At 36.2% G+C, this 25,757-nt stretch overlaps 1 protein-coding gene across 1 annotated transcript in view; it reads right to left on the minus strand.

The window, feature by feature from the left end:
* The window catches only part of CNTNAP2 (contactin associated protein 2), a gene marked incomplete at its 5' end in the record, with an annotated part of 1,036,243 nt that overhangs the window by 329,042 nt on the left and 681,444 nt on the right, over positions 1 to 25,757 (minus strand). The window contains 2 exons of the mRNA XM_082287522.1: positions 2,399 to 2,518; positions 24,755 to 24,861. Coding sequence (XP_082143648.1) covers positions 2,399 to 2,518; positions 24,755 to 24,861 — 227 coding nt within the window. The remainder of the gene's footprint in view (positions 1 to 2,398; positions 2,519 to 24,754; positions 24,862 to 25,757) is intronic.

Consider the following 25,757-nt stretch of genomic DNA (forward strand, 5'->3'; position numbering starts at 1 on the left):
TTCAGCTAGTTTAATTTATTTTTTTCAAATATAGTTCTAGCAATACCATAGACCTGCACAAGCTGGATACTAACATTTTTTGAGAATTCTGCTCTGATTCTAGCATGCTTTAGTACTGTTTGTTGTATGACAAGATATGTATCATCACTACAGAGTTCTACAGAACTGTGCTATTGAGGAAGCAAAGTCCTCAAGTAACCCCCTTTCCTTCACTAGTATGCATGTGGCTGGTAATACCCTATATAGATTCAGAAAAAGATTTATGGCGGTGTGAAATTTCTCCTAAAGTTATAGCTCTTTACAGTCCAGTCTTAGTGCCTCAGATGACCACTAATTAAAAGAAAATGAAAGCTACAATGTATAGGCACTACACAGTATGTACACAGGTGATGAGCTTTGCTCAGCTGAGAACAGCAGTCAGTTTTAGAAGCACAGATTAAAATTACTTTCCATCAATTTTCACATACCTCTCGCAGTTATTTGCATTGTAATGAAGAAATAGTTTTGTTAGGCCTTTATTTTTAAAACTGCAATATTTATATGGATATTAATGCAAATTGACTTTTTCTTGTAGGAAAAAGCTGCTGACAAGAGCGATCCAGTTAAAACAGAAAACTGCATTTTTCCACAGTGTGCATCATATCCAAGTGAAGGGAATGAGAACGAAATCATGTATCCTAGTATTCATGATCTCCTTGCACTCGTTAGGAAAAGGTCACATTTATGTACTCTGAAATTGTTTTGTAGATGAGAAAGGTTAGTAAAATGAAATTATTACTTTTACTTCTCTCTTTTTTTTTTTTCCAGTGTTGAAGTAGCTACTAGGACCTTCTGTTGTATTTTTATATTTAACACAAATGAGCAATGCTGCAGTACTGGATGGGTTTACTTTTCTGTGCCTAACACCGCTAGGGTGGTATATTTTTAATTTACAAATTACCCTTGAAGAGTAAACAAAAGCTATAGCTAGCACTGAACACTCCAGTTCTGAAGAGCAGAAATCACTTAAATGACAGCATTCTTGGCCTTGTTTCCTGCAGTGCCTGCCTGATTAGTTACTGATGCTGTTCAAGGTGCTAGTTATGATTTAAAAAGCTCTAAATGGCTCAGGATCAGAAAGAGTGCCTTTACACGTGTCTCAGACCAGACTGGTTGGCCTGTCTCTCTAATCCAAACAGGATTGACAGCACATCCAGATCTTAGATCAGGCTTCTTATTAGGTATGAATTTATTATACAAACACAGACATTAAAGGCAACATGGAACAGTGGTATTCTCCTGTTCTCCAACAGGCTGTCTACCTATGAGCACCTGATCTGGGGTTTGCTGCATGTGCCATGCATCCCTTCCCATCTCTCCCATCCAAGTTGGATAAAATCCATCCCACAGGGATATCCCACAGATATGCCCAGGTTTCTGCCTCCAGAAGAGTTGTGGGAGCTTCAGCACCTGTGATCTCTAAAAAGTCAGATACACTGTTTCAACCTATAGTAGTGCCTTCACCTTCATGTTGCTGTTGATGGAGTTTGAGGACTCAAGCCCCTGCCAGATTTTCAATGCAAACAGAATGAAATTTGAACTTCTGTTAGGCAGACACTTGGGGAAAGTCAGAGTATTTGTTTGTTTTCATATCAGAAAAAGTGCAGAGACAATTGCTGTGCATTAACAGAACAAAGAAATAATATATTCTCAGTGCAGAAAATTGCCCTGTTTTTCATTATCAAATTTTCCTGCCTTAGTCATGGCAATGCAGATGACTAAGTTTGGATACTTTTTGTAAGAATACAAAACTAGTCTTAAAAGCATAAAACAATACATGTAACAAAATCAAAATAAGTTAAACTAGCTATATATATTATCTCCAGAGCTTAACTGGTGTTAGAAGTACGTATCTAGTTTAAAAGACAAAACAGACAATAAAGAAAACTCATTTTTTTTGGTTTTTTTGTAATTAATTTCTATTCCCTGCTTGTGGTTGAAAACTGCCTTCTACAATACCCCACGAACCACAGATACTACTGAACTCCACTATGTTGATATAAAACAGTTTTGGTAAATTGCCATATCTATCTACTTTTTCTTTATGTTCCTTAAAAAAAAAAAAAATTAAATGATGCAATACTGAGGATACCAAGACCTATTAAGACTAATAGGTGCAATTCAAAAAGCTGATTAAATGGATTAACTACTGCCTTGCTCAGACTATCTTGAATGGTGGCTGCAGATTTGATGATCCCTCTCATGAAAAGCTCCCAGTAAATATTTTTCTTTTTACAATAAATATGAACTATGAACACTCTCTTTCTGCTAGCTACATTTGAAAAAAAAAAACCCAGAACAAATCCCACAATCCCCCCAACTCCCAAACCAACTGAATTAGTAAATACAATGCAGTTACCTGTCATGTTGCAGTACACTTTCAAAGGTCCCAGTGTCCCACTGCCATCTGGATCTATCCAGTAGTAATTTGAAGTTTTGCCCAAGTGTTTGTATGCTTCACAAGAGAGTTCGTAAATAGCTGAAATGAAATCAAACAGAGCAATAAGAATCTTCGTAACTTGGGGAAAAATCTGTAAGGACAATTAATTGATCCTGTTTATATATAAAGAAATGTACCTTTGACATTAAAGCAATGTCACTGATGTTCACAGAAAACAAAGCATATTTCCAAAATTGTAGAAGTGATTAAAAGCTTGAGGCACGTAATTTCTTTTTTTGTAATGTGAGAGAAAGCCAGAATAGGAAGAGCTATTGTAACAACTTGGGGAGAGGGAGGAACAATAACACTTTTTCAAGAGTATATTTAAACCATTTTGACAGTATAGTTCGTACCTTTGTTTATAATATTTTTTAAGTTTCTATCACTGCTATTGATACAACATACTTTTACCCTTAAGCTTTCTTTCAAGAGATACACTAAAAGAGCTTATGAGTTTTCTCTCTGTAAATTTTGTAATTGTCCATGTTTTATTACAACTCAGAATAAAACTGAGTTTCATAATTGTGAAATTTCTCACTACATGTAATACCTGTCTACACAGCTGTGCAGTTACTCTTTTACATACATACAGAACTAATGCTGTGTTCCAGCAAGCTCTGAAATGTCGCAATATTTGCTGGAATAAGTTTAATTGATTTAACCAAGAGGATTGGTTAAATGTTTCCTTGAATACTGCTTTCTAATTCAAGTCATAAAATTGTTTGTCTAATTGTGTTATAATGAATAGCTCAGATATAATAATAAGCATTGTAGGTAGAATCTGTTCTAGTAATTCCCATATTTTCTTAGAAATGTACAATTTTTACAAAGTTATGTGCATTAAATATGAAAAAGTAATTTTGTGATAGGTAAAAAGTAAAACTGATAATTTATATAAATTGTTGTGTGTGTACAAATGTATAAAAGCGGTCAATTATATAAATATTTTCCTAGGCAATCTTAAAAAAGGAATGTGTAATGTGGCTTTGTTTTTAAGGACCAGATGGCCCAGCTTTTTTGTTTGGAATCAATCAATCAGCTGCTAAAAGAAATGAAATGTTTGTTTAACCAGACTTCATATCCACTCTAAAAATTCATCTAATTTGCTGGCAATTCTTGCAAGCAATGTCCTTGCTAAGACTGGCTTTATTTCAAATGTCCATAAGGACGAGCTCTTTTGCTGGGCTCTGATGGTGATGAGTGACTGATCACATACACATTTAAAGGCCTCTAACCAAATACCAAGACATGAGAAGGAAAGAGGAGTTAAAAAAATGTCAAATGTTGATGTGGCTCGAATGCAAAACTAAAGGCTGTTATCTATCTACAATTTCCTTGTGATGCTATAAGAGAAGGAATTTCCTGGAGAGTTTTATGTGTTCATTAGAGGATATAAAGTCAATTTCATACAAGTAGATGACACTTTAATTAAATTGTGAAACATTCTAAAGCATTTTCCCTTTCTCCACAAACAAAGGTCAACATATTCTTTCATTATCAAGGAGACTCTGTGTCTGTTTTCAGACGCTTAATGCAGAATTCATAAGGAATTCATAACCTATTTTTTTCAGAAGTATTTCTCTCACTCTCTATACACTACCTAAACAAAATTAAAAAATACTAACTCCATCAATGTATAATTGTTGTGATACCGAGTGGCAAATTTTAATGGATGCACTCCAGGTCAAGTCAAGAAGATGAGAAATACTGTTTGTGATCTTGCTGAAATATTGTGTCTTCATTTTCTAAACTTTTTCAGAAAACCAGGGTAACTTTGTCTCTAGTAACCAGACCTTTATGTAAGGCCATATGACATTTTTATCCAAGTTGCTACTTTCGAGAACACAGGCCAATATTTGTACAGAAATACTGCTACAACTCAGAAAACAACATTAAAGAGTGTTATATGGAAGTAAAATGTTTTTATAGAAAATTAAGGGGTTTAGATACAACACCCTTCTTTCTCTTCTTCTGGAATGGGAGAAATAGAAAGTGGTATGTGGGTATTAGTTTTATAGCACAGAAGAGGCTGCTTTTTAATAAGTCAGATCTGTCAAACTTCAAAATTATGTTGAACACTAAATAATAGAAAGTAGATAGTTCTTCAAATGAAGACAAAAGAGTGGGATATTCTAAACTAATTCCACTTGTGAAAAGTGTTCTTATGAGTGTGTGATGGTTTTCTGGGAGGTATTATGCACATGTATAGAATCCTAGAATTATTAAGGTTGGAAGAGGCCTTTAGGACCATCATGTTTAACAATCAACCTATCACCACCACCAAGTTCACTACTAAACCATGTCCTCAGAGTGCTGAATCCACAGGTTTTGTTGAAGAGCTACAGGGGTGATGACTCCACCACTTCCTGGGCAGTCTGTTCCAATGATTTACAACCCCTTCTGTGACTTTAAACCCCCTGGAACAACATGAGGCCATTTATGTAGATTCATAAACACCTTAAAAATGGGAATAAACAAAAGTGAAAAAGTAGGTTCCAGTGCAGTAAGTAGTAACATAAATCACTTCACAGGAACATAGGAACAAAATGAAGGGACAAGTGAATCTCATACACTGACAAAGTAACCAATAATTAAAGTGCAATAGGAAACAGCAGTCATGTTCTGGTGTATGAAGAAAACTGGTGACAGAAAGATCTTATTTTTGACTTTGGATGACAAAAGGTAGCCACTTACATAAAGAAAAGAACAAAAGCAGCAAGCACCAGGCAGAAGGCAACTCTGAAGTGGAGGAAAGTAAGACATGATACCACGATGTCAAAGTGGATGAAGGAATAGAAAGGAAGACAGCACAGGATCACCTTATAAGCTACTACTCGCTTTTGTAAACATTGCACAAAAAGATCAGTAGTGTGTAAGACAAAAGGAGAACAGGTAAAAATAGAAATTAAGAAACTCAAAGAAAACTTAGAGTAGAAGAAAGGACAAACATTTAAGGAATGCTGTTTTAGAAGTCACCCAAGCACACTAAAACAGAGAATAAAATGAAAACAGAATACAAAGAAGAGACCATGGCAGAATCAAAACAGCTTAAATGAGAAGACTGATAAAGGTTATAATAAAAAAGCAAAAAAATCTAACTGAGCTAAGAAAAGGCAAGTAAGCAAAATGCAAGATTTGGATATAAATTTTACAGTGTTCACATGTGAATTAGGAGAAATGGTTGCATATATCCACATACAGAGGAGGCAGAGGGAGAGAGGGAAGGGCTGATTCTGTCTGGAAGACAGGAAAGAAAATAAACAAACAAAAAAGAGGAAGAACTAAGGACGCAAGGGCAATAGATTTTTGCTTTTCTAGCTAGTAGAAGTGAAATGCCAAAAATGTATATTTGCTTTCTTGGTAGCTGGTCCAAACATATAACATATGTAGTCTTAAGGGACTTCAGAAGAGTATTAAACCTCAAAACCTTCCAAGCTAAATGTAACACTCACATGCACCCTGATGACCAGGTAAGCTATTTCTAGCATAATAAATCCAGTTGTCAGTTTGCTAGGATTTTTTAAAGGTCACTTATATTCTTTCTGAGGAGAATAGGGGGAAAAAAACCCCTCCCTACAAACAGCTTCTTCACTCTTTACATGCTTTCATATTACATCAAAAATTGTCTACAAGCCACAACAGGCAAGAACCTGGTCAGAACAGTGATCCAAGCTCTCAGAGTCAGGAAAAAAGTGTGCACAAAAGGAATCAAAACTAGGAAGAGAAGAGCACCAAAAAATGCAATAGCCTTTTAAAAGTTTAATCTCCTGGATAATACAGATCAAACTGAGACCACCAAATCAATTTCATGATAAAATTTGAAAGGGTTTTCTGTGTTCTAACATGAAAATAAAAAGTTTTAAAGCCAAAACCATAAAAGAAATAATAAATTTCACTATAATTTTGGTGTGAGGCATCAAGCTTCTCTAAGCTTCTTAGTCTAGGCAGAAAATCCAGTCATTTTAATTAGCTAACAAATGCAACTATGAATGCACTTTGAAGTTCACCATTGACTAAGCTAACATTCACAACAGTGGATTTGAATGAGCATGGCTTGAGAGAAAAAGTATCTTTTCTTAGAAAGGCTTCATTAGATAAGTAGGCTAAGGGGAAACAGCCTAGAGTGAAACAAATATAACAAACGTTGTAGCTATACAGACTTAAAGAGCATTTTTATTGCTGCTTGTCTTCATGGGTTCTGAACACCAAAGGGGAGGTGTTAATGGACGAAGAAGACAACACTAATTTCTGAGTTTTTAGGATCCTCTATTTTAAACATTAGAGGAAAAGCAAATAGATCAAAAAAGAGTTTACAGAATAGCTTTTTCTGGCTCAAGACTGTTAGCCAAAAGTTGGAAAGAACCAACACCTCTTAGATTCCAGTGGCCCTTAACTGATTGAGGGAAGCAGATGTTCTCACTCCTGTTTTACTTTCTGACTGGTGTAAAGATCAAGGGATAATTTTCCTGCACAGGTGGCACAGCTGCTGGCTATCTCCAAAAAGCAGAATAGCTGAATGACAAAAAGGATTTAGAAATTCTGTGGCCCTATATGATATTGCCATAAAATTTCCTTAGCACCTAGGTGAACTACAGTTTTTCCATCACTATGCGAAAAGGCAGCTTTAATTTTAGGGCTGACAAACAGCATCCTTTTATAAGTGCAAAGCTCATTATAAATAGATTACCTAGCGTGGCAGTCTGCACTATGTGACTCAATGAATGTGTTGCAATACATTTTGTTTCTGTCAGTGAGTATGGTTGCTGCAGGGAATAAACTCCTTTAAACACCTGCTAATATAGGAGTAAATCTCAGCTTTACAGGAACATAGTAAAGGTGTAGATACAGAAATATGGATGGAATTAACTGACAGCACAAGTGACAAAAACAGGCAGTGCATCAGATCTACAAAGTCCAGCTATGTCTCTCCCACACTTTCAACTTCTTGGAAAAATACTGAAAGCTAAATATACTGTGAGGTGCTTGGGTTTATGTCACTCAAACTGGTTTCAACTCTTGATCCCTGAAAGCACAAACACAAAAGAAGGGGGAAAAAACTCCAAGCTTACTCAAGAAATAGCTGCACACTGAAATGTCATATCTGAAGTTTATTTTAAAAGAATAAAATAAGATTTGTTTCTTTGTTATAACATATATTCAGAAGATAATTGGAAAATGGAAAATGTTAAAAAATAAATTTTTATACATCAATAGATGTACACTGCAAGCTCCTGCTCTGTCAGCAGAATTTTCTTTCTGTGCACATCCACATTAAACCTATACTCATCCCTCACTCATTCCAATTCTATATGGTGGAGAAATGATGTCTTACTGTTCTTTTAACATAGGTTAAGAGAACTAGATATTTCATCATAGTCAAAGCAAGATACACATGAGAGAAAAAAACTCTCCTGTATTCTGACAGAAAGAATACACAAAGCTCCTGGGTTGCTGTACCAGTTCAAGTATATTAAAAATTTTTTAAAAAACTCCACAAAAAGCCAACATGATGCAACTCTACTTCAATGATCTTGCTATTTTGTGGGACAATGTCTGCAAAGGTCAGAATCAAACCTTATGTCTGCTGTTTTTTTCAAGTCTGGATATAAAAATTCTGTAGTTTGGAACACATCCCTATGACGTCTAAGAACAGGAAAAGTAAAACAAATTTAAAAATTCATTCTTCAGTTATAGTTAACTTAAACATATGTGCTGTTAAAGTCAGACAAAAATAAGTGTGAACAAGTATTTACTTTTACACCTCACACTGTGAGAAGTAATCCTTTCAGATATGACTTTGAGAGGAAATGTTCTCTGAAGCAGCTTTTACCAGGTTCCCAAATGTTAGGTGTGCCCTTGTCCATTTGCTGTTAGAAAAGAAAATGTGGTTGGAAACTTCTGCTGAACATTCCTGGGTTTGGCCTCTCCACCTTTTTAGGCTGCCAGTTTACAGAAGCTCACAACCCCTTCAGCTATGAGAGCTGAAATCAAAAATTAATCATAAATCAAAACCCAAGGACAATCACCCACTACCAGCATCCAAAAAACTCAGTCAAACTGTGACAGAAGAAGGAAACGGAAGCTAAGGAAAAAACTATCACCATTCTGGTACAGAATTGCATATGTATCTAAAAATTCTTTGAGCTACTTGAACACAATTCTATTTATCGTTCTAAGCGTATGCGCACTCATCTAAAAAAAGAGCTCCAAAACATTAAAAACACCTAACACCATCTGGTCCTGCACAGAAAAGGTTCTAAGGTAACCAATACCTCTGTTTTAGGATTTTTTTCTTGTCATTTTTACTTATACACAATAATCTTAATGTAAAAAATTAAAAAGATAATGAAACACCTGGTTTACTTTCTACATACTGCCAAAGACCCCTTTTAAAAAGTCCTTCTTGATTAAAAAAATCTCGAAAATATTTGTTAAAATAACACTCCCCTAAATAAAAGGTGGCAGTGAAGAACAACAACAAAATCCTAACTGAAAAAAAAAAAAATTGTCTTGCAACCCTAACAGTAGTTCTTCATGATGGTCATGATGGACTCTTAGAAAGACCTTTCTAAGAGCACTTTCTGCATGACCAGAAGACCACTAAACATCAGGTACTTGCAGCTAGGATACCCCTGTAAAATTAGGTTACCTTGATGAGGAAAAGCACAGGAAGCAGCACTTTCAGCAAAATATAGGGCTCTAGTGGTACAAAGCTGTAATACCTTAAAGGCTGCTGGCCCTCACAATGCAGGAAGCAGCTGTGGCTGCTCACCTGGACAGGCCAGAGCAGCAGGAACATGCCAGCACACTTGGCTGGCTGCAATAGTGAATTTCTGTGCCCAGTCTATGGGCATTTGGAAACTGCACCTGGATGTGTCAGCAACTGCAGTGAAGTTCGCGTCCAGGAAGAAAACTGAGCTTCCAAATGAACTGCAGCTTTATGCACATCCTAAATCCGGTGTGTACCTAAACTGTACTTAAAAAGATTAATTTTGACATCTGAAATGGATGTACTGTGATGCCTAAGGGAATTTCAGAAATTTCTTTTTGAAGAAATATAACTATTCTAGGCACAGTTACAGTTCATTCAGTTACAACCAAATTATTTTCCAGGCAAAAAACAAGGAATAAAGAGTGTCCCAATGTGATATGCCCTTGCCAATACAAGGCATTCCAACCTCATTATTAAAGACAGTGGAAAACAGAAAACCTGCTTTTCCTGACTTCATGTATAACTGAAAATTTGAGTAAACTAAAACCTCTAAAGCCCTGAGACTAATACTTACAATTTGTGTGCTCATGTTGCATCTACAAGAATACTAATTCTACTCTGTTCTTAAAGAAATGTTGCTATACATGAACAGCCACTCAACAAAAAATACAATTTTCACATATAAGGGCCGTTAGGCAGTTGGTAAATTTCACTGTATTATAAGAGAATTGGAGAAAATTGGATGGTACCATGAACAAGTCCACCAAATCACAGCTGTATATGACATGGCACATGCTTTAGCCACTGATTTTTCCAGTTGTAGTAAAACCTGGATCAAGCCCTATTTCTCAGCCATGAGCAGGCTACATCCTCAGCCAGAAGCTGAACCGAGCTACTGCAGTCCCAGCAGCACAAGCAAAACCAACCCCTGGCATCTTCAAATACCTTCCCAGTGAAACTGAGATTTGGTTTTTTTTTTTCTGGGTTATCATCATTTTAGGGGTCCTTAGTTTGCTCTCACAGCTAGCTAGGACAAGCACATGAATTCTAAGAGCTCAAAGCTTCATCCTTTCACTGTCACTACATGACATTAGCTAGAGTCTTTTCCACACCACACAACTATTTTACTTATGACAGTTCAAATACTAGTTAACTTAAAGCCCAAGGGTTCAGTTCTCTTACCCTCAACATCACATTAAATAAATACTGAATCATTCTACAAGATTATTCCTGGAAAAAGCAGTTAAATTACTCAATTTATGTTTGAAGAAATAAGCGCTGAGGTAAAAAGCAGAACCTATTTTGTGGTCATAATTAGTATAACAACAGAATTGCATGGCTGTGGTAAAACCTCAATATAATCTAATCCACCTCCCTAAAAAGCTCAATTACATCCATGTATCATTCCTGACATATTCCTGTATAAAATTATGTAAATTCCTTGACACACCAAGGCAGCGTAGAGCTCCACCAGCCCTTCAGCATCAGCACTTGTCCTACTCTACACTGTGGGGCTGTTCTGCTGGAATTTAAACTCATCATTTCTCTTTCTATCCACAATGAATTTGGAAGATAAGTTATTGCACTCCTCCTTGCAGCCATCTTTTGTCTATTTGCAGACATGAATCTCTTCTCTACATTAAAATGGCCAAGTTTGTTCATTTTGACCACTGGTTTTCTAGGTGCTAAATTATCCTCTCTCTTCTCTGGACTCTCCAATTTTTTCACGAAGCACAGCATATGAGAGTGGAAAATGGTCAGTACAGCCAGATTAATTTGCACATTCCACAAATTATACTTCTGTTAATTCATCCCTAAATGATGTATTCTTTATTTGCAGGATCATAAGCAATGAGCTTCAAGGCAAATCAGTCATTAATAACCACCACTTCTACAAAACTGAATACAAAAAATGAAACAAAAGTCAGCAGTTTTTCTCAGCCATTGCTTCTACAATTGATTAATCCCCCCTAAGCATAGTCCTTCTAATGCTCAGTTGCTTTGCAACTCCAAATTCCTAAAATAGCTTCCCAAAGGAAAAACATTCTTCTATTTTGTATATGTACATAATAGTATACATATAATATTATATACATATGGATTATGTACTATATGAATAAAAATATTATATAAATAGCAGAGAGGGTTTTTTTGTTTCTTTTTTCTGCTTGTTTTTCTTTCTTTTTTTTTTTTTTTTGTTTGTTTGGCTTTTTTTCCCTTTTTTTTTTTTTTTTTAATTAATAGGGAAGATAAACCAACAGAGGGAATTTTAGTGCTTTATGTCTGGACTAGCATTCATTTCTGTCCATGGCTGCCCTGGCTGTCATGCCACTAAAACTTTCCAATAGTAAAGCTCCTTCATGACTGACCATAAGCCTTCTTCTCACTGCCATTGATTTAATTTTCAGCCTTTTAAAAGCTTCTATATCTTCCTCACACTCTCCCTCTGCCTTCTACTGTGAGCTAATGAACTTATAAAGTGTTCTCATCATTAGTATAATATCCAAGTATGCCCCACAGAAACAGAAAGGAAATTAAATGCAGTAAAAATCAAAAGAAGATATATGGAAATTTGCAGATTTTGTGTCAAGTTTACTGTAGGCTTAGCTGTGTCAGTGATAAACATAACAATTACCATTGTGGTAAAAAAGGGAACAAAATTGAGGCTGTGCCATCAGAGTGAGAAACAGAACACAAGTTTATTTGCCACTGGGATAATAAAGAAAATTACTACTATAGGGGTGAAAACTGCAATTTGAGCTACTGCACAATAGCTCAACCCAGAAATTTGCTGTGAATACAGAAAAAGCCTCCCCATTAATGGCAAGATGAAAGGTGCTTCTGTTTTTCTCTCAGCTTTGTTCTTTGCTTTGGGCTGGGAGAAGGGGGGAAGAGAAAAATTAATTTAAATCCAAATGGCTGAACCAAAATGGATTTTTAAACAAATTTAGCTGTGATTTTAAATTACATGTCATAGATTAGGCAATTAGCATCTTTGTAACAGTGTCAGCCTACAGACATCACAAGAAAGTATAATTAGACACCAATTTTTAACAAGGTGCTTTTGTGAATTAAGTCATCCAAGGATACACAAACACAAAAAACACCAACACCAACAAAACCCCTCAAAAAACAAAAAACAAGCTTGGGTTTCAGAATTGAACCAAACACTGTTCAGGACAGAAAGACATCTCCACCTATGTAACAATTTCATTTTAAATCTGGATAGTGTTGCACATTTGTGTAGCTGTAATTCATTACTGGGACCTGCATCTGAGAGGGAAGACTGTCAGAGAAACTCAGATATTCACCATGCTTGTGCTGGTCTAACACTGGGCCCAGCCACTGAAAGCTTCAGAGCTGCCTGGAGCTCATTTGAGTCTTCTTCAGCTGGGAGATAAGAACACTGCCAATATCATCTCGTTCCCTTCTTCCACCTATTCCTCTCTTCCATGCAAAAGCCTTCAAGGTTGTAAAAACAAATTTTGAAAGGTCCGTACCCTTAAAGAAAAAGTATGAGTTCTACTCCAATTCTCATTTCCTTTGTGTTGCCAGGGTAATGGAAAGGAGAAGAGACAAGGGACAAGCCTGGATTTAAAATTTCCCACCTGTGTAATACAAATCCTTGGTTTCTCTCTACAGTGAACACAGACACGCAAGGGAAAACCTCAGCAAATTATACAAGGGCCAAAGCAGGGGAGGTAACTTCAGTAAAGTCAGGTCAAAGATACAGATTATCTGGAATCTTATTTTAACACAAGATATCTGTAAGTGGCTACAAATAACAAAGACACTGAATAAACCAAAGTATTCTCCCTCACCAAGTATATACTGGTTCTTTCCTGCCATGGATATCAGAGCAGTTGATCTCTTTTCAGACCTGAACTTCCTAATCAGTGTTAAATAATGCTCAGATGAACATGGAGATGTCCTCATTACACAGCTTTGGTAGAGACTATAGTGTCACTTTTTGTTTATTCACAAATATTAGTATTCCCAAAATCCATTACCCATGTGTTCATTTATAGGACTGTAATTCAGTTTTATTTTTACCTCAACAGTTGTAATTTTCACCATTTCCTGTCCTTTTCCTTCCTTTTCCCCACCCCAGATCCCTAAATATGTTTGTATCCAACCTTATAATTGGCAATTCTGTGAAGGAAAATATGGTACCTTTCTTGTCTGTATTTACTAAATACAAGATATATTTGAGTGAAACTTCAAGTTATCGAAAAAGTAAAAATCCCAAACAAACCAACTGGTCAAATAAAATAAGATTTCTTAAAAATCTCAATTTAAAATCTTATGTGTGAAAGAAACCAAAACACTAAACCACAGAACAGTAGCTTGTTTACAAAACCACTGCAACACACACAGACAGACACCTAACCAAATAGTGGGTTTTCCAGAGGAGCTGACCACCTATTTCCACCACCAGGAAAGAACTAAAACATTATGAAAACAAACCCTCATATCAGCATTTACATTATCTCAATCAAAATGTCCTCTATCAACATGACACCGATTTAGAAGGAATGCATCATGCTTGTCATTTTCATTAATCACTAAGCAACTTGCAATGCCAACAGAATTCAATGTTTTTAACTGACATAAAAATAACAACATAAAAATATCAACAGAAACATCTGCTCCATGTCCCCTTTTTTCATTCTTTCCCTGTGATGCTTTAAAATGGCAATGACTGTGTCCTGGCAACTTCCTAGAAAGCACTTTTACATCTTTTTCACATAATGGATGAGCTGTGAAATTAGTAAGATGTGAGATGGGTACCTTGGGGGTTGCCCTGGCTGGCACACACTCTATTTTGTCAGTATCTGTTTCAATAGCAGCACTGTAGAGTATTAATTTAGACTATTTACTGAGGGGATGAGAATATGGAGGAAGTGTCAGGTTCTGAGAAAAAACGCCCTTCTGTGCACCTACAGAGGAGCTTAGAGAATCAATGGCAGGACAGAAGCCAGAATAATACCCTACCAGGTTGCTCCCAGGCCCACCACAGGAGCCATCAAACCATTCAAGGCTCATCTGCACAAGCCCAGAAAGGGACTCAAACCAAGGATGCACAAAAGTTTCAGACAACCTGTCTGGGGCTGTCACAGCACAGCCTCAGCTCCAGTGTGTGGGCATGGAGCCCATCACCATGAGTCACTGGTAGCTCTCTCCAATACTTTTCAGAGTAAGGGATTTGCTGCCTTGGAGGGTGACACATCATGGGATGCATGGAAAACATAGCTCAGGATTGCACAGGATTTATAGGATATTTACGGATGGAATTAACAACAGGAAAAGGCAGAGGGTTAGGCATTTTGGAGGAGGAAAAAGGTGTAGGAAAAAAAGAGGGGTAAGTATAAATAGTGGTGTGGTAAGTATGCTTGCCTAGTTGCATCCTGCATCTGATCAGCACAGTCTATTCTGCTTTCTTGTTAAATTCCTTTCCAAATCTTTCCCGGGCATGGTGCTTCTGTGTGCACACGTGTATGTGGCTGTGAAGACCGAGTGACAAGGAAAATAATCAGAGCAATTATTAGAGAAAGAATGATGAAAGGAAGAAACAAACTGTTGAGGTTGATAGGAAAGCACAAAGAAATTGAGAAATTTTAAAATGGGGGAAACAGAAGAGGGCTTGAAAAGGCAAGGTGTCGATAAGAATTTCAGAAAGACAGAGCTCAATTAGCCTGAGCATGAATCTGAGAAATGCAGTGGTATTTGTAGTGCTCTGAAGTAGAAGAGGAAAATATAAAGAAAACAAAAGCAAGTCACAAATGCACATTATTTTTTCCTCTCTGTTTTAGAATATCTACTAGAGCCTTCTGAATCTAAAAGTATACTGAAAATGTACCATATAAAATACAACAGCTGCAGATAAAAATAAATTTAAAGTTTTCTACACAAGTGGTTAGGCCATTAGGGAATAGGGATGGGATAAATGAGCTGTTGTAAAAGCTACATAGGGATACATTGGCTTAAAAATGTGCAGATGAAGTAAAAGAAAGACTGCTTCAAGTAAAATAAAATTCATACCGCTAGATATACAGTTAAGTATGTGTAGTAGTATAGTTAAGACTTTTACTGAGAAAATGAAAAACTACAAACTCAATCAACACATTTCAGTAGTTTTACTCATATTAACAAATTGTATTTGTATTTATGAAACAGTAGAATTTTCTATGTTTTTGTAAGGTTAGCCACAGGTAAACATAGAAGATTCCTGAGGCTTCAGTAAAATATTTAAAGAATTCCAGTAACCTGTCATTACTTCTGCTAAGAGACTTGTCTAGCCAAGATAATTATTAGCTGTCCTAAGGTTGGACAAATTTTAAAGAATGGTTATGAAGCATGGCTGACACCAAACACCTACTTTTGCCAACAGATTTTGGTCCTAAAACTTTCCCTGCTTTATCTCCCATTTAAATTACACCATACTGGGAAGGAGAATAAAACTCAAACTCCTCCAGACTAAAACTACAAAGAAGCATGACAGCTCTTGGCCCTGAGTGAAAAGGGTTAATGTGGACAACCGATTCCTAAGGAAGGCATATACAGCTGTCATAAATTTATGCTGCAGTATAGTGGAAAAAAGTATTATAATGATATTCAGGAAAGGCGGTGTCCATAAACAAGAACCAAACTGAATCCAAATCCCCACCATCTGGAATATATTTTGATCATGGGGAAGTATCATAAGAGAACTGATGGTAATTATTCTCCGTGCTTATTTACTGCAGGAGCCATACACTTACTATTATAAACATAAGCATTGTTATACTAGTTATTAAAACAAATTATAGTGTAGAATGCACAAGAAATATCCCGGGGTTTCACTCCATTTAATTAAATATTTTTTTCTAAATCCACAGTCCTATGAGATTGATCATACAGGCTTCAACACATTGGAAAATTTATTGCAAAGGTAGAATTCATTATATTTTTCTGCACTAGGTAATGTACATAAAAATGCTACAAACCCTGGATAATGTCTGGTTATCCACTGGTACAGAGTGTCTTTTAAGAGCAAGCCTAATTATACCCATTATGGTCCTCTATTCTGAATTATTAAAAAACTTTTTTAAAAACAATTTCATGTGGACAGATAAAAATATGTCTGCATGCATATCTGAAGAATTTCTCATTGCTTTGACTATGGTAAACCTTTAAGAGTTGATATTTGCATTAGCTTCATTCTCTCACACCTGAGAAAACTAGGATTTGAGTGACTTCAAAAGATTTTTGTGTCTAATGGCTGTCAATGGGATTTCAATATCAGCACCTTAAAAAACTTTAATTGCAAAAAAGCATTAACAGTGAAGTATGCAATATGTTAGATTGTCTTAATGGAAAAGTTTAAGAAAATGCTAATTAATTTTGAAGTCTTTATATGCAGAGTTCTTTTCAGTCTATGAATTAATTCTGGCTTTGATATTACGGTAGAAATGAGCTGCTTTAAAGTTATCTATTGTTAATTACATGTTCTCTTTTAACTGTCCCTTGGAAACAATATTTGCTTGTGCATTGTGAACAACAATAGAGAATGGTTACAGTAGCCTGCAAAACGCTCAGCTAATACCCACGTTTTCCCAAATGCAGGCTGCAATTCAGGAACGTTACTTAGGTAGTTTTACAAGAGTTACCTACACTGAATTAAGACTGAAAATGCTCTGAGTTAGACGCTGACTTTGGACTGTTCTTCCACTAGACCCCACCTGGTAGAAATTTAAATTCAAAACTCATGACACTTGATTCTAATGTAGAGCTACTTATAAACAACTCAACTGTACAAACAGCTAAAACCTGAAGCCCAGTTTTGGCCCTTACAGTCTCTCTCAAAACTCAGCTGGCAGAGTTATTTCCAGCTGAATTTTTAATTTTAGCATAATTACTGATTGTTGATTATTCGTATTATGCTTTGCATCCTAATGTTCATTTTCTTCATTTTACCTTCAAATACTCCTGATGCTATTGCACATATTGGAACTGCAGCCTTTTCTGGCCTGAACACAGACCACATCCACTTACTTACAATAAAAATGCAAGTTTCTACCAATTTATTACACATTCTGCATTTCATAAACAGCTGCTGCAGAGCAGCTCTCAGCTCAGCTCTTCTACCAATAAATTAGTAGTAGAAGAATTATAGTTTATAGCACTGAAACTAAGAACAGTCTGATTTTTAAACAAATATCGGAGTTCAAAATCAAAAAACTGCAATGTCCCAAAACTGAAAACAAACCCCAAAAATATTAACAGAGTAAAAAGCTTGTCTTTTTCAGTTTTGCAGGAAAAGAAGAAAAATGCAGCAATTCTGGGCTCTTATGTTACACATAAAAAATTACTAAAGAAGACTAAACCAACAGCTTCAGTCTTGTTTTAAAACTAGCTTTTAATAAAAAGAGGTAATTTAATATAGTCTTCAACCTTTGAAAAGACATGCATTATGTTAATTCCTTTGAAAACACATAATAAATAAAATATGAATCCACAAGAACAATTATTAATTATGATGACAATTTCTCTGAAAATCATTATTGAAAAAAGAGATTAGTCTCCTTAGAAAGGTAGCATATTGATGATACAATTCTTTTAATAAACCTCCGTAAACAAAAGTAATTTCTTTATTAACAGCCTTTGAGAACCTCTATTCTCAAAAGAAACAAACATCTGAGAAATGAGGTTTTGCAGAGCATGTATCAAATTTAAATTTGATTACTTTAGATACAGAGTGTGCAAAAGGAGGAGAAAAATAAATTGATAGCAAAATAACTGGCAGAGAACAGTCAGTAGTTGAAAGTGCTTTCTCAAGATATTATGAGCAGAAGAAAACAAAAGCCTCTTTCTAGAGATTTCAGAAGTTTTAGCTTATTTTTCACCCTCTATTTCTCTAAGATCAGCATTGCTCACACATCCATGCTTCTGAGTTTGAATGCAGAATTATTCACCTCCTGGAAACTACTTAGACTCTGGTTCCACATAGAGTCCCCACTCGGGAACTCAAAGGAGCAATTCAAAAAACCATAGGCTTCATCAGGGACACACAAACAACAGCTCACAAGAGGATGAGATGGTAGGGTGAGGAACTATACTCCCTTTTCTTACAGCATCTAATACAAAACTTAGTCTTTAATAACAGTGCTGAAAGAGATGATAACCCTTTTCTCATCACCTTGCCCAGTGTTAATTTCATAAATATTTCCCCCATCCCCAGTCTCCCCAAACCAAGAAGGTCTGTCAAAACAACTTTTACCATTTCTCCAAAATCACTTTCCTCAGGGTAACTTCACAGTTCACCTCCCTGCAAAGCTCCTCATTCCCATTAGTGCATCTCACAGCAGCTGTCCTCCCTCAGCTGAAATGAGGCAAACTATGCCAAACGTATGAGGAGAGGGGGAATGGGAGCAACTCAGCTTTTGCCCTACTGAAAGCTCATCTTTCATGTTTTCAAAAGCAAGCAGTTTGTCTTCCCAGTATTATTTTTCATTCTTCCTTTCACATAATTCAAACAATCTATCTGCCATGAACAAGTCTAAAGAGACTTGTGGGGTCCCACTGCATGCTTTAAATATCAGGTTTCCACTGCAGAAACTCAGCCCAGCAGGTTCTGTTGTTTTGTATGTTTGCATGTTTTATATGTTTTTGTTCTGTTCTGTGTTGTCTGGTGTTGTCTTTCTACAAGTTTGCTTATGGAAATTCTTGATTTGCTACTGGGAAATTATGCAGGTTTGTGTGATCTATTCAGTCATATGGCTGCAGGAATTGTGCTAAATCTCACTAAAATCAGATACTTGCATGTCCACAGATCTGCAGCATGTATCACTACTCAGCTTTCTGCAGAAGGGCCAGTTCTGGAATCCAAGATTTGTTTATGCAAAACGCTGCTAAACTAAATGACTCAAACATTATACTTCACTGGCAAATATTCAGAAATGTCGAGGTGGTAGTTTGTAACAGCCCTGCACATAAATGCCCACAGGACAACTGAAGAGGAGACTGTTTTACGCTGAGCCTTCTCAAAATACAGGACATTTCTGACTAGGTTGTATCTCCCACTTCAGGTGTATTAAAAAGCAACATTCTTCCTGTCTTTGGATCAGAACACCCTTTCACAAGAATATTTTAAGTATCACAGTTTCTGAGCACAGAGGTATTTATAGTATTTTTCCTGATCAAATAATGCTTTAATATGCTTGTGAAGCTGCAAGGGATCTGCTTTTTCTAGCAAATTGGTTTGCTATCACAAAGATAACAATGTTATTCTCAGAATTCCTCCAGTCTCCAGTGAAATGGAAACCCATACTCTGCTTGTTTGGGATGACTAGAAAAATGATGGAGTTTCTTTTTATCTTTTCCCTGAAGTAAATTTCAGTGCATAATTTTGACAAAGTATGTATTTGCTTTTTCACTATTTCCCAAATTGCTGACAGGAGAACACCACTGCCATGACTTTCTTTCCCATCTAAATGTATGAAGTCCAATGTTCTGGTTGCTTTCCTGTTTACAGAAATACAGGAAAATCAGATATTACAACTAACTGATGGAGGTCTTGCTGAAGATCAGAGCCTAAGCGGATTAAATTTGTATTGCTGACTATTAATTTTGGCAATAGCCAGCAATGAGAATTGTCACGGCTTCTACAGTGTGTACAACACAAATGTTTTGTACTCAAAGTGTGTTTCTAGAAAATATTAAACTCATTATTAAAGCAATATTTCATTTTAGGGAGATAGTCAATATTCCTTGGAAAAATATCAATGCCCAATAGACTTCCGGTGACACTTAATGTACTTATCATTTCAGGAGAAATTTTATTCCTCATTAACTCTGAATCAGGTTCCAAAATATTGGATAACATTTATTCCCAACAAGCTATGAGAAGACAGAGAATTCAGAGGTCAAGTTCCCTTATATGGAAACTAAGAATCACTACATTGTTTCAAATACTGTTTTTGAAAAAACTTACGGCAAATCACCAATCTAAAAATGTAAAAATCCTGTATGTCCTTTGTCAGCACAGTCTCGTATATTCTTATGCAATTAATGCCTCTCCTAGGGACAGGAGTATGTAAGGTTGTAGTTCACCTACTGTCTTAGAGAACAAACAGTCAACAGACGTGAACTGGATGCTAGTCCCTCCTATGGACTAACTGAAGGCTTTTAAGAAAACCTTTTCCTGTCTGATATTCTTGAAGGAATCTGTACAGCTGTAAAAGTAAGGACAGTGTTTGAAGATTAAATTAAAGAAAAATAACTTGATCAAGAAGAATATGTCTTTCATAAGAGAGTGCTCTGGAGAGATCTTTTGCATCTTCCAGTCCCCAAAGGAGCCTACAAGGGAGCTGGAGAGGGACTTTTTACAAGAGCACATAGTATTAAGAAAAGGGTGAATGGTTGTAGACTGGAAGAGGGCAGGCTTAGATTGGATATTAGGAAGAAATTCTTTACTGTGAGGATGGTGAGATACTGGAACAGGCTGTCCAAAGAAGCTGTGAATGTCCCACCCCTGGAGGTATTCAAGACCAGGTTGGAAGTGGCTCTGAGCAACCTGGTCTAGTGAAAGATGTCCTTGTCCATGACAGGGGGGCTGGAACTCGATGATCTTTATGGTTTCTTCCAACCCAAACCATTCTGTGATTCTATGATCATTAAGATTAATCTTTTAAGTGAAAATGAAGATTTTTGTTACTGAAAATCATTAGGAGAAGGCTAATCAAAAGAGGTGCTTCTGGCTTTTTCCTAAACCTTACAAAGTTTATGCAGGAGGTGGAAGGTAGATACATCACTGTCATGGTAAATTTTGTAAGTCCTTTCTTGTGTTTATCTTAAATGCAGATTCTAGAAAAAGTGTGCTTTGACCTATATGATAAAAATCTGACAAAAAGAAGCTTGAATGATCATTAGTTATGCTGATACATGATTTTTAAAATTATACCACTCTGTTTCAAACAAGCTTTAAACAGCAGGAATAATATTAGAACCTAAAAATATATGAATAAACTCATGCAAAGTGATGGAGATCAGAAATAATCAGGAAAATGAGCTCCTCTTCTCAAAGGTTTCAGGAAACATTTACTAATAAACTCTAGAAAAGTATCACTAAGAATTCTGCATGAACAGGCCAGCCTTTGGTAGGCTGCAAAAGTTAATTAGTCAGGGCTTAAAATATAGATAATAAAGCTAGTAAGGATGATACTTGCTGTTAATTACAACGCAATTAATTTTTAAATAATTTTGTAAATGTTGCATCACTGTAAATCATTCTTTTAAAGTAAATACATTCATTTATCTTTCAGTCCTGCCTAATGATAAAATCAATGCTCTAGTCTGGTATTTGCCAGTCCACAGCATTTTGTTGGGCATGAATACCTTTTAGCTGAAAGAAATCTGGTAGGTTCCTAGGATATTTAACATGCAATGAGAAATACAGCTTTCCAGTACTTCTGGTTAATTTGCCGTAGGGCTTCAGGGACCCAGCTGTAGCTGGATGAAAAAAATTGTAATTTCCTCTGAATGGCATCTTAAGTCTCTCAGAAATAACGAGATAGTAGACACAGAGCTTGGAGATTCTGAAAGATTAAGAGCCTTCTTTTAAGAGTGCCATATTCCAAAAAGCAAATTGTTTCATAATCTTAAAATAGAAAACAAGTGTAATTGATTTACACAGTTGGAGACATAATAACTAAAGTTTTTATTTCAGATTTATTTATTTATTTGGAACTTTTCCTTCTCCTGCTGTTTATTTTTGGATTACAGCCCCCACTACATCTCAGCCCCAGAATACATATTTCTCCATATCTCTAGCCTAACTGTTGTTTTCACTATTATACCGTGTATTATGGCCAGACCTGTGTGAAACAAAGTCATTTTGATTCATAAGGTTTTCATGCAAACCTTTTTCTCTGTTTCACTTCAAGGAGTTCATCCCTGGCGTTTGTCTTTGAGTTTCAACTTCAAAGGAACCTAAAACTGCAATCTGAAATTCAGTCAAGGCTGCAAAGCTTTGCCTTATTTCAGGTCAAAAGCTCAGAAAAGAGTTGAATTACCTGACCAAAGCAAAACCAATTCACTGAAAAAACCCCTTCAGTAACACAGAATTATCTCGTTCCTTTTGGTTCAGCATAACTCAAACTCATTAAAATCATCAACTATGGAATTAGAATCCCCACTAACATAATCTTGACTTCAACCTCTTTGAGTAATGCTGTTATACCCCACACACAAGCATATATTGAGGAAAGAAAAACATATTTTTCTGTGGCATATAATACAATTTGCTTTGTAAAATAACGTTATCTTTAAGTAGAATGGTACTGAACAAGTGCTATCTGCACTTAAACACTTTCCAGCTCCATAGAATCATGACATCTGCTATATTTTTCATGCAATCTGTAGGGCTGTTTGAAATTGCTTACAGCTATTTTTATACCACACACCAGTTATTGTTCCAACTTCCCTCCTTCCCCAGCATATCTTTTATCCTGCTTCTGCCACAAACTTTAGAATTCAAAAGCAAAAGGCAGCACACTAAGCATGTCTGAGTATACACACACACACAGCACAGGTAGGAAAGGACAGTAGGGTCAGCATCAATGCAGCAGAGCTGAGGTCCCAGACCTCAGGACATCATAACTGCAACCTCTGGCAAGCTTCAACAAATCCCCTCATTATTTGCAGCTGTATCTGGACCATGCTCCTGTAAATACTGACAGCTATTGCCTGCTCAACAAAGGAAGAGTTAAGGTTGTCTCAGTCTGTATCTTGATGCTGGAATTTTTTATTTTTCACTCATTTTTGTGCCATTAACTTTGATACTCTAGAAAGGCATAGAATTTTACACATTCTGACAGGATATCTATCAAGCGAATAACTTTCTGCTCAACCTTGTTTTGTAAAAAGAAGACTTCTAAAATATAGCAGCACACAAAAACCAAAAATTATGTTCTTTAAACACAAAAATGTAACAAAACTAAAGCTTACACATTTAAGTTAGAAACTTTTCCTGAACTAGAAGAATAGAAGTTCTTCAACAATGTGTCTCCAAATGACCTGGAGAGTATATGTAATCCCATACACTTTATCCATGCCATAAAGGCAGGACAATATACTCCAAACCCCTCTTTTGATACTGCAGTTCAGCAATGTCTTTTACTTGCCTTATTGCACTGTTTTATCCATAAAAGGCAGGTGAAAATCCTATTAAGAAAAATGTCACATCTCCTTGGATTATTATTTCTTCCCTTTGTAATAAATGTGATTTCAGCGAAGTTATGCCGTCTGCTTGTCCTTGCTGCTTCTCTTTGGAACTCAAGAAGCTTAACCATGTTCAGCTATGTCTTAAAAGCTGGTCTGCACACCCACAAAGGAGCACAGACAGACATAAATTCTGTGTTTTCTTTCCTAACATGAGATGCAGCCATGCTGTCACTGTCCTCATTCCCTCTCGGTGGAAAAAGGGCTGCCATGCAATCTCTCCTCAAGGCATTGGTACCTTAAATACTTCGCTTTGATCAACATTAATTTGTTATTTAACTCTTATTGTTTTACAATTTCAATAGCCAGATCATTGAACTTTGCCACTTAATGTATTAATAGTTACTCCATAAAATATAACGCCTCTTACATTTATATCATCTTTAACCATAAATTATGTTTTTGTTGTAATCCAGACAACTGTGAACGGTCAAAAAATTTCTCATTTATTTGGGCTTTTTGATTATAACTGAAAAAAAATCTTCAATTCTCTTTGTAAAATGATACACAGCTATATTTAAGGTAAATAATAAAGTAATATAAATTTGTATCTCCATAAATCCTGGCTTTAATTTCAATTGATCACCTGTTCAAAAGCATTTTTTACTCTCTTCTCATTATTAGGAGATGATTGGAAAAAGAAAGAAGTGAGCAAAAGTAAGGACTGGATATGCTTTCTCTGTGCCCTAGGTATTTTAGAATACACTTTGCAGATGAAAATCCCACTTTTCAGCATATGAGAGGAGGAACAGAAGATGCATGCCACTGACTCAGCAGGCATTGTTCAGCACCTGTAAAAAGGCAACTGTACCTTTCTTCTTCCTGTGCTTTAAAAGTGTAGGACACGTGGAGCTCATAGGAAATATTCTTATTTCAAAAACTCATAACACTCAACAGATAATTAGATTTTAAACTGGCTGATAATAAGTATATAAACATTCTTTGGGATTAGCAACCTGAACCAACATCTCTAGCAACAGTCAGCAGCTCTCCTCAACAGCTTGGGGCAGATTCACTGTTTCTATCTGAAATTGTATCTCGCGTGCAACTGCTGAGAATGTGTTTTCTCAGTGCACCCAACTGCTGCTGCACTGCTTTGGTGTGTAGCATGGTGCAGCACAGTGCTGTATAAATACATCCCGATGCAGATAAAACAGAACGTGATTAAGCCAACACCTTCTTTCAAAAAAGGCTTGAGGATCTTTAACAACCAGAAAGGAAGACTTTGATTTTTTTAATCTCAACCAAAAGACATGAGAGACTTCCCTACTCCATTGAAATTTCGAAACCGCAGGTTAGCTTACAGTTATGACAAGTGGCACCACTGTAATTAGTTCCATCGCAAGTGCACTTGAAACTGTCCCACGTCTGGGTGCATTTTCCATCATGTTCACAGTGATTGGGCACACACCTGTCAGGATGAGATGCAAAGACAGAAAGAGAAACCTAAATGAGCATCAAGATTTACACAAAGTGAAATTTTGAGCTTCACAAGCAGTGCGTCACGTCCTTGTCTAGTCATTAATCCTTGCTATTTTAGGCGGATTAACAGAATTTATATCTGAACACACAACTGCATAGAAGATTCATCAAGGCTTTGCTGAAGCCCTTTTACAAACTGTAAAAAAGCACATTAAATGTGGAATGGATTAATCATCATAAATCAGGGTTCTAAGTAACACATGACTGGTACTCAGCAGTCAAAACAAAAAGAACATCACAAGTCACACCTCCTCCTGCTGTGCAGGTGGTTAAAAACGAAATGCCACTGGGTTGCTGTTCATCTTTCTGTTGCCAGTAACGGGATAAAAGGCTAGGATGGTAGGAAATTAGTAAAGCTGCATTAATAAAACAAATTACAGTCTTTGTTATAAAAGTTGTGTTAGTTTTTCTTCACAGGGGTTTTTGGCAAGTGCTGTTCACCTTTCTCCCACACACCTGCTTTTCTTCTTCAGCTACACTGTTGCTGGAAAGTGGAAGGAATGCAAAAGAAAAAGTGGAACAGCAAAAAACCAAAGTTATAGCAGAACATATATTTATTGTTTGAAATATTATCTAAATGTGATTTCAAAGATTTGAGTTTGGCCAGCTTCTATTTTATCAAATGCAGTAAGAAATGGGAATTACCATTTACTTTCACCTCTGAAAATATTAAACTTCTTTTCCTTGAAAGGGCTTTGAAATACCATTTCAAAGAATATTTTTTTCCTTAATAAATTAATTACAATCAGACTCAGTACAGGCTTTGCCTTTTTGATCAAGAAGCAAAGGAGCTTTCCTTTCATGTTTTTTTTGACAAATCTATAT

This window comes from Coloeus monedula (genome assembly GCF_965178545.1).
Source record: "Coloeus monedula genome assembly, chromosome: 1".
Taxonomy (NCBI): domain Eukaryota; kingdom Metazoa; phylum Chordata; class Aves; order Passeriformes; family Corvidae; genus Coloeus; species Coloeus monedula.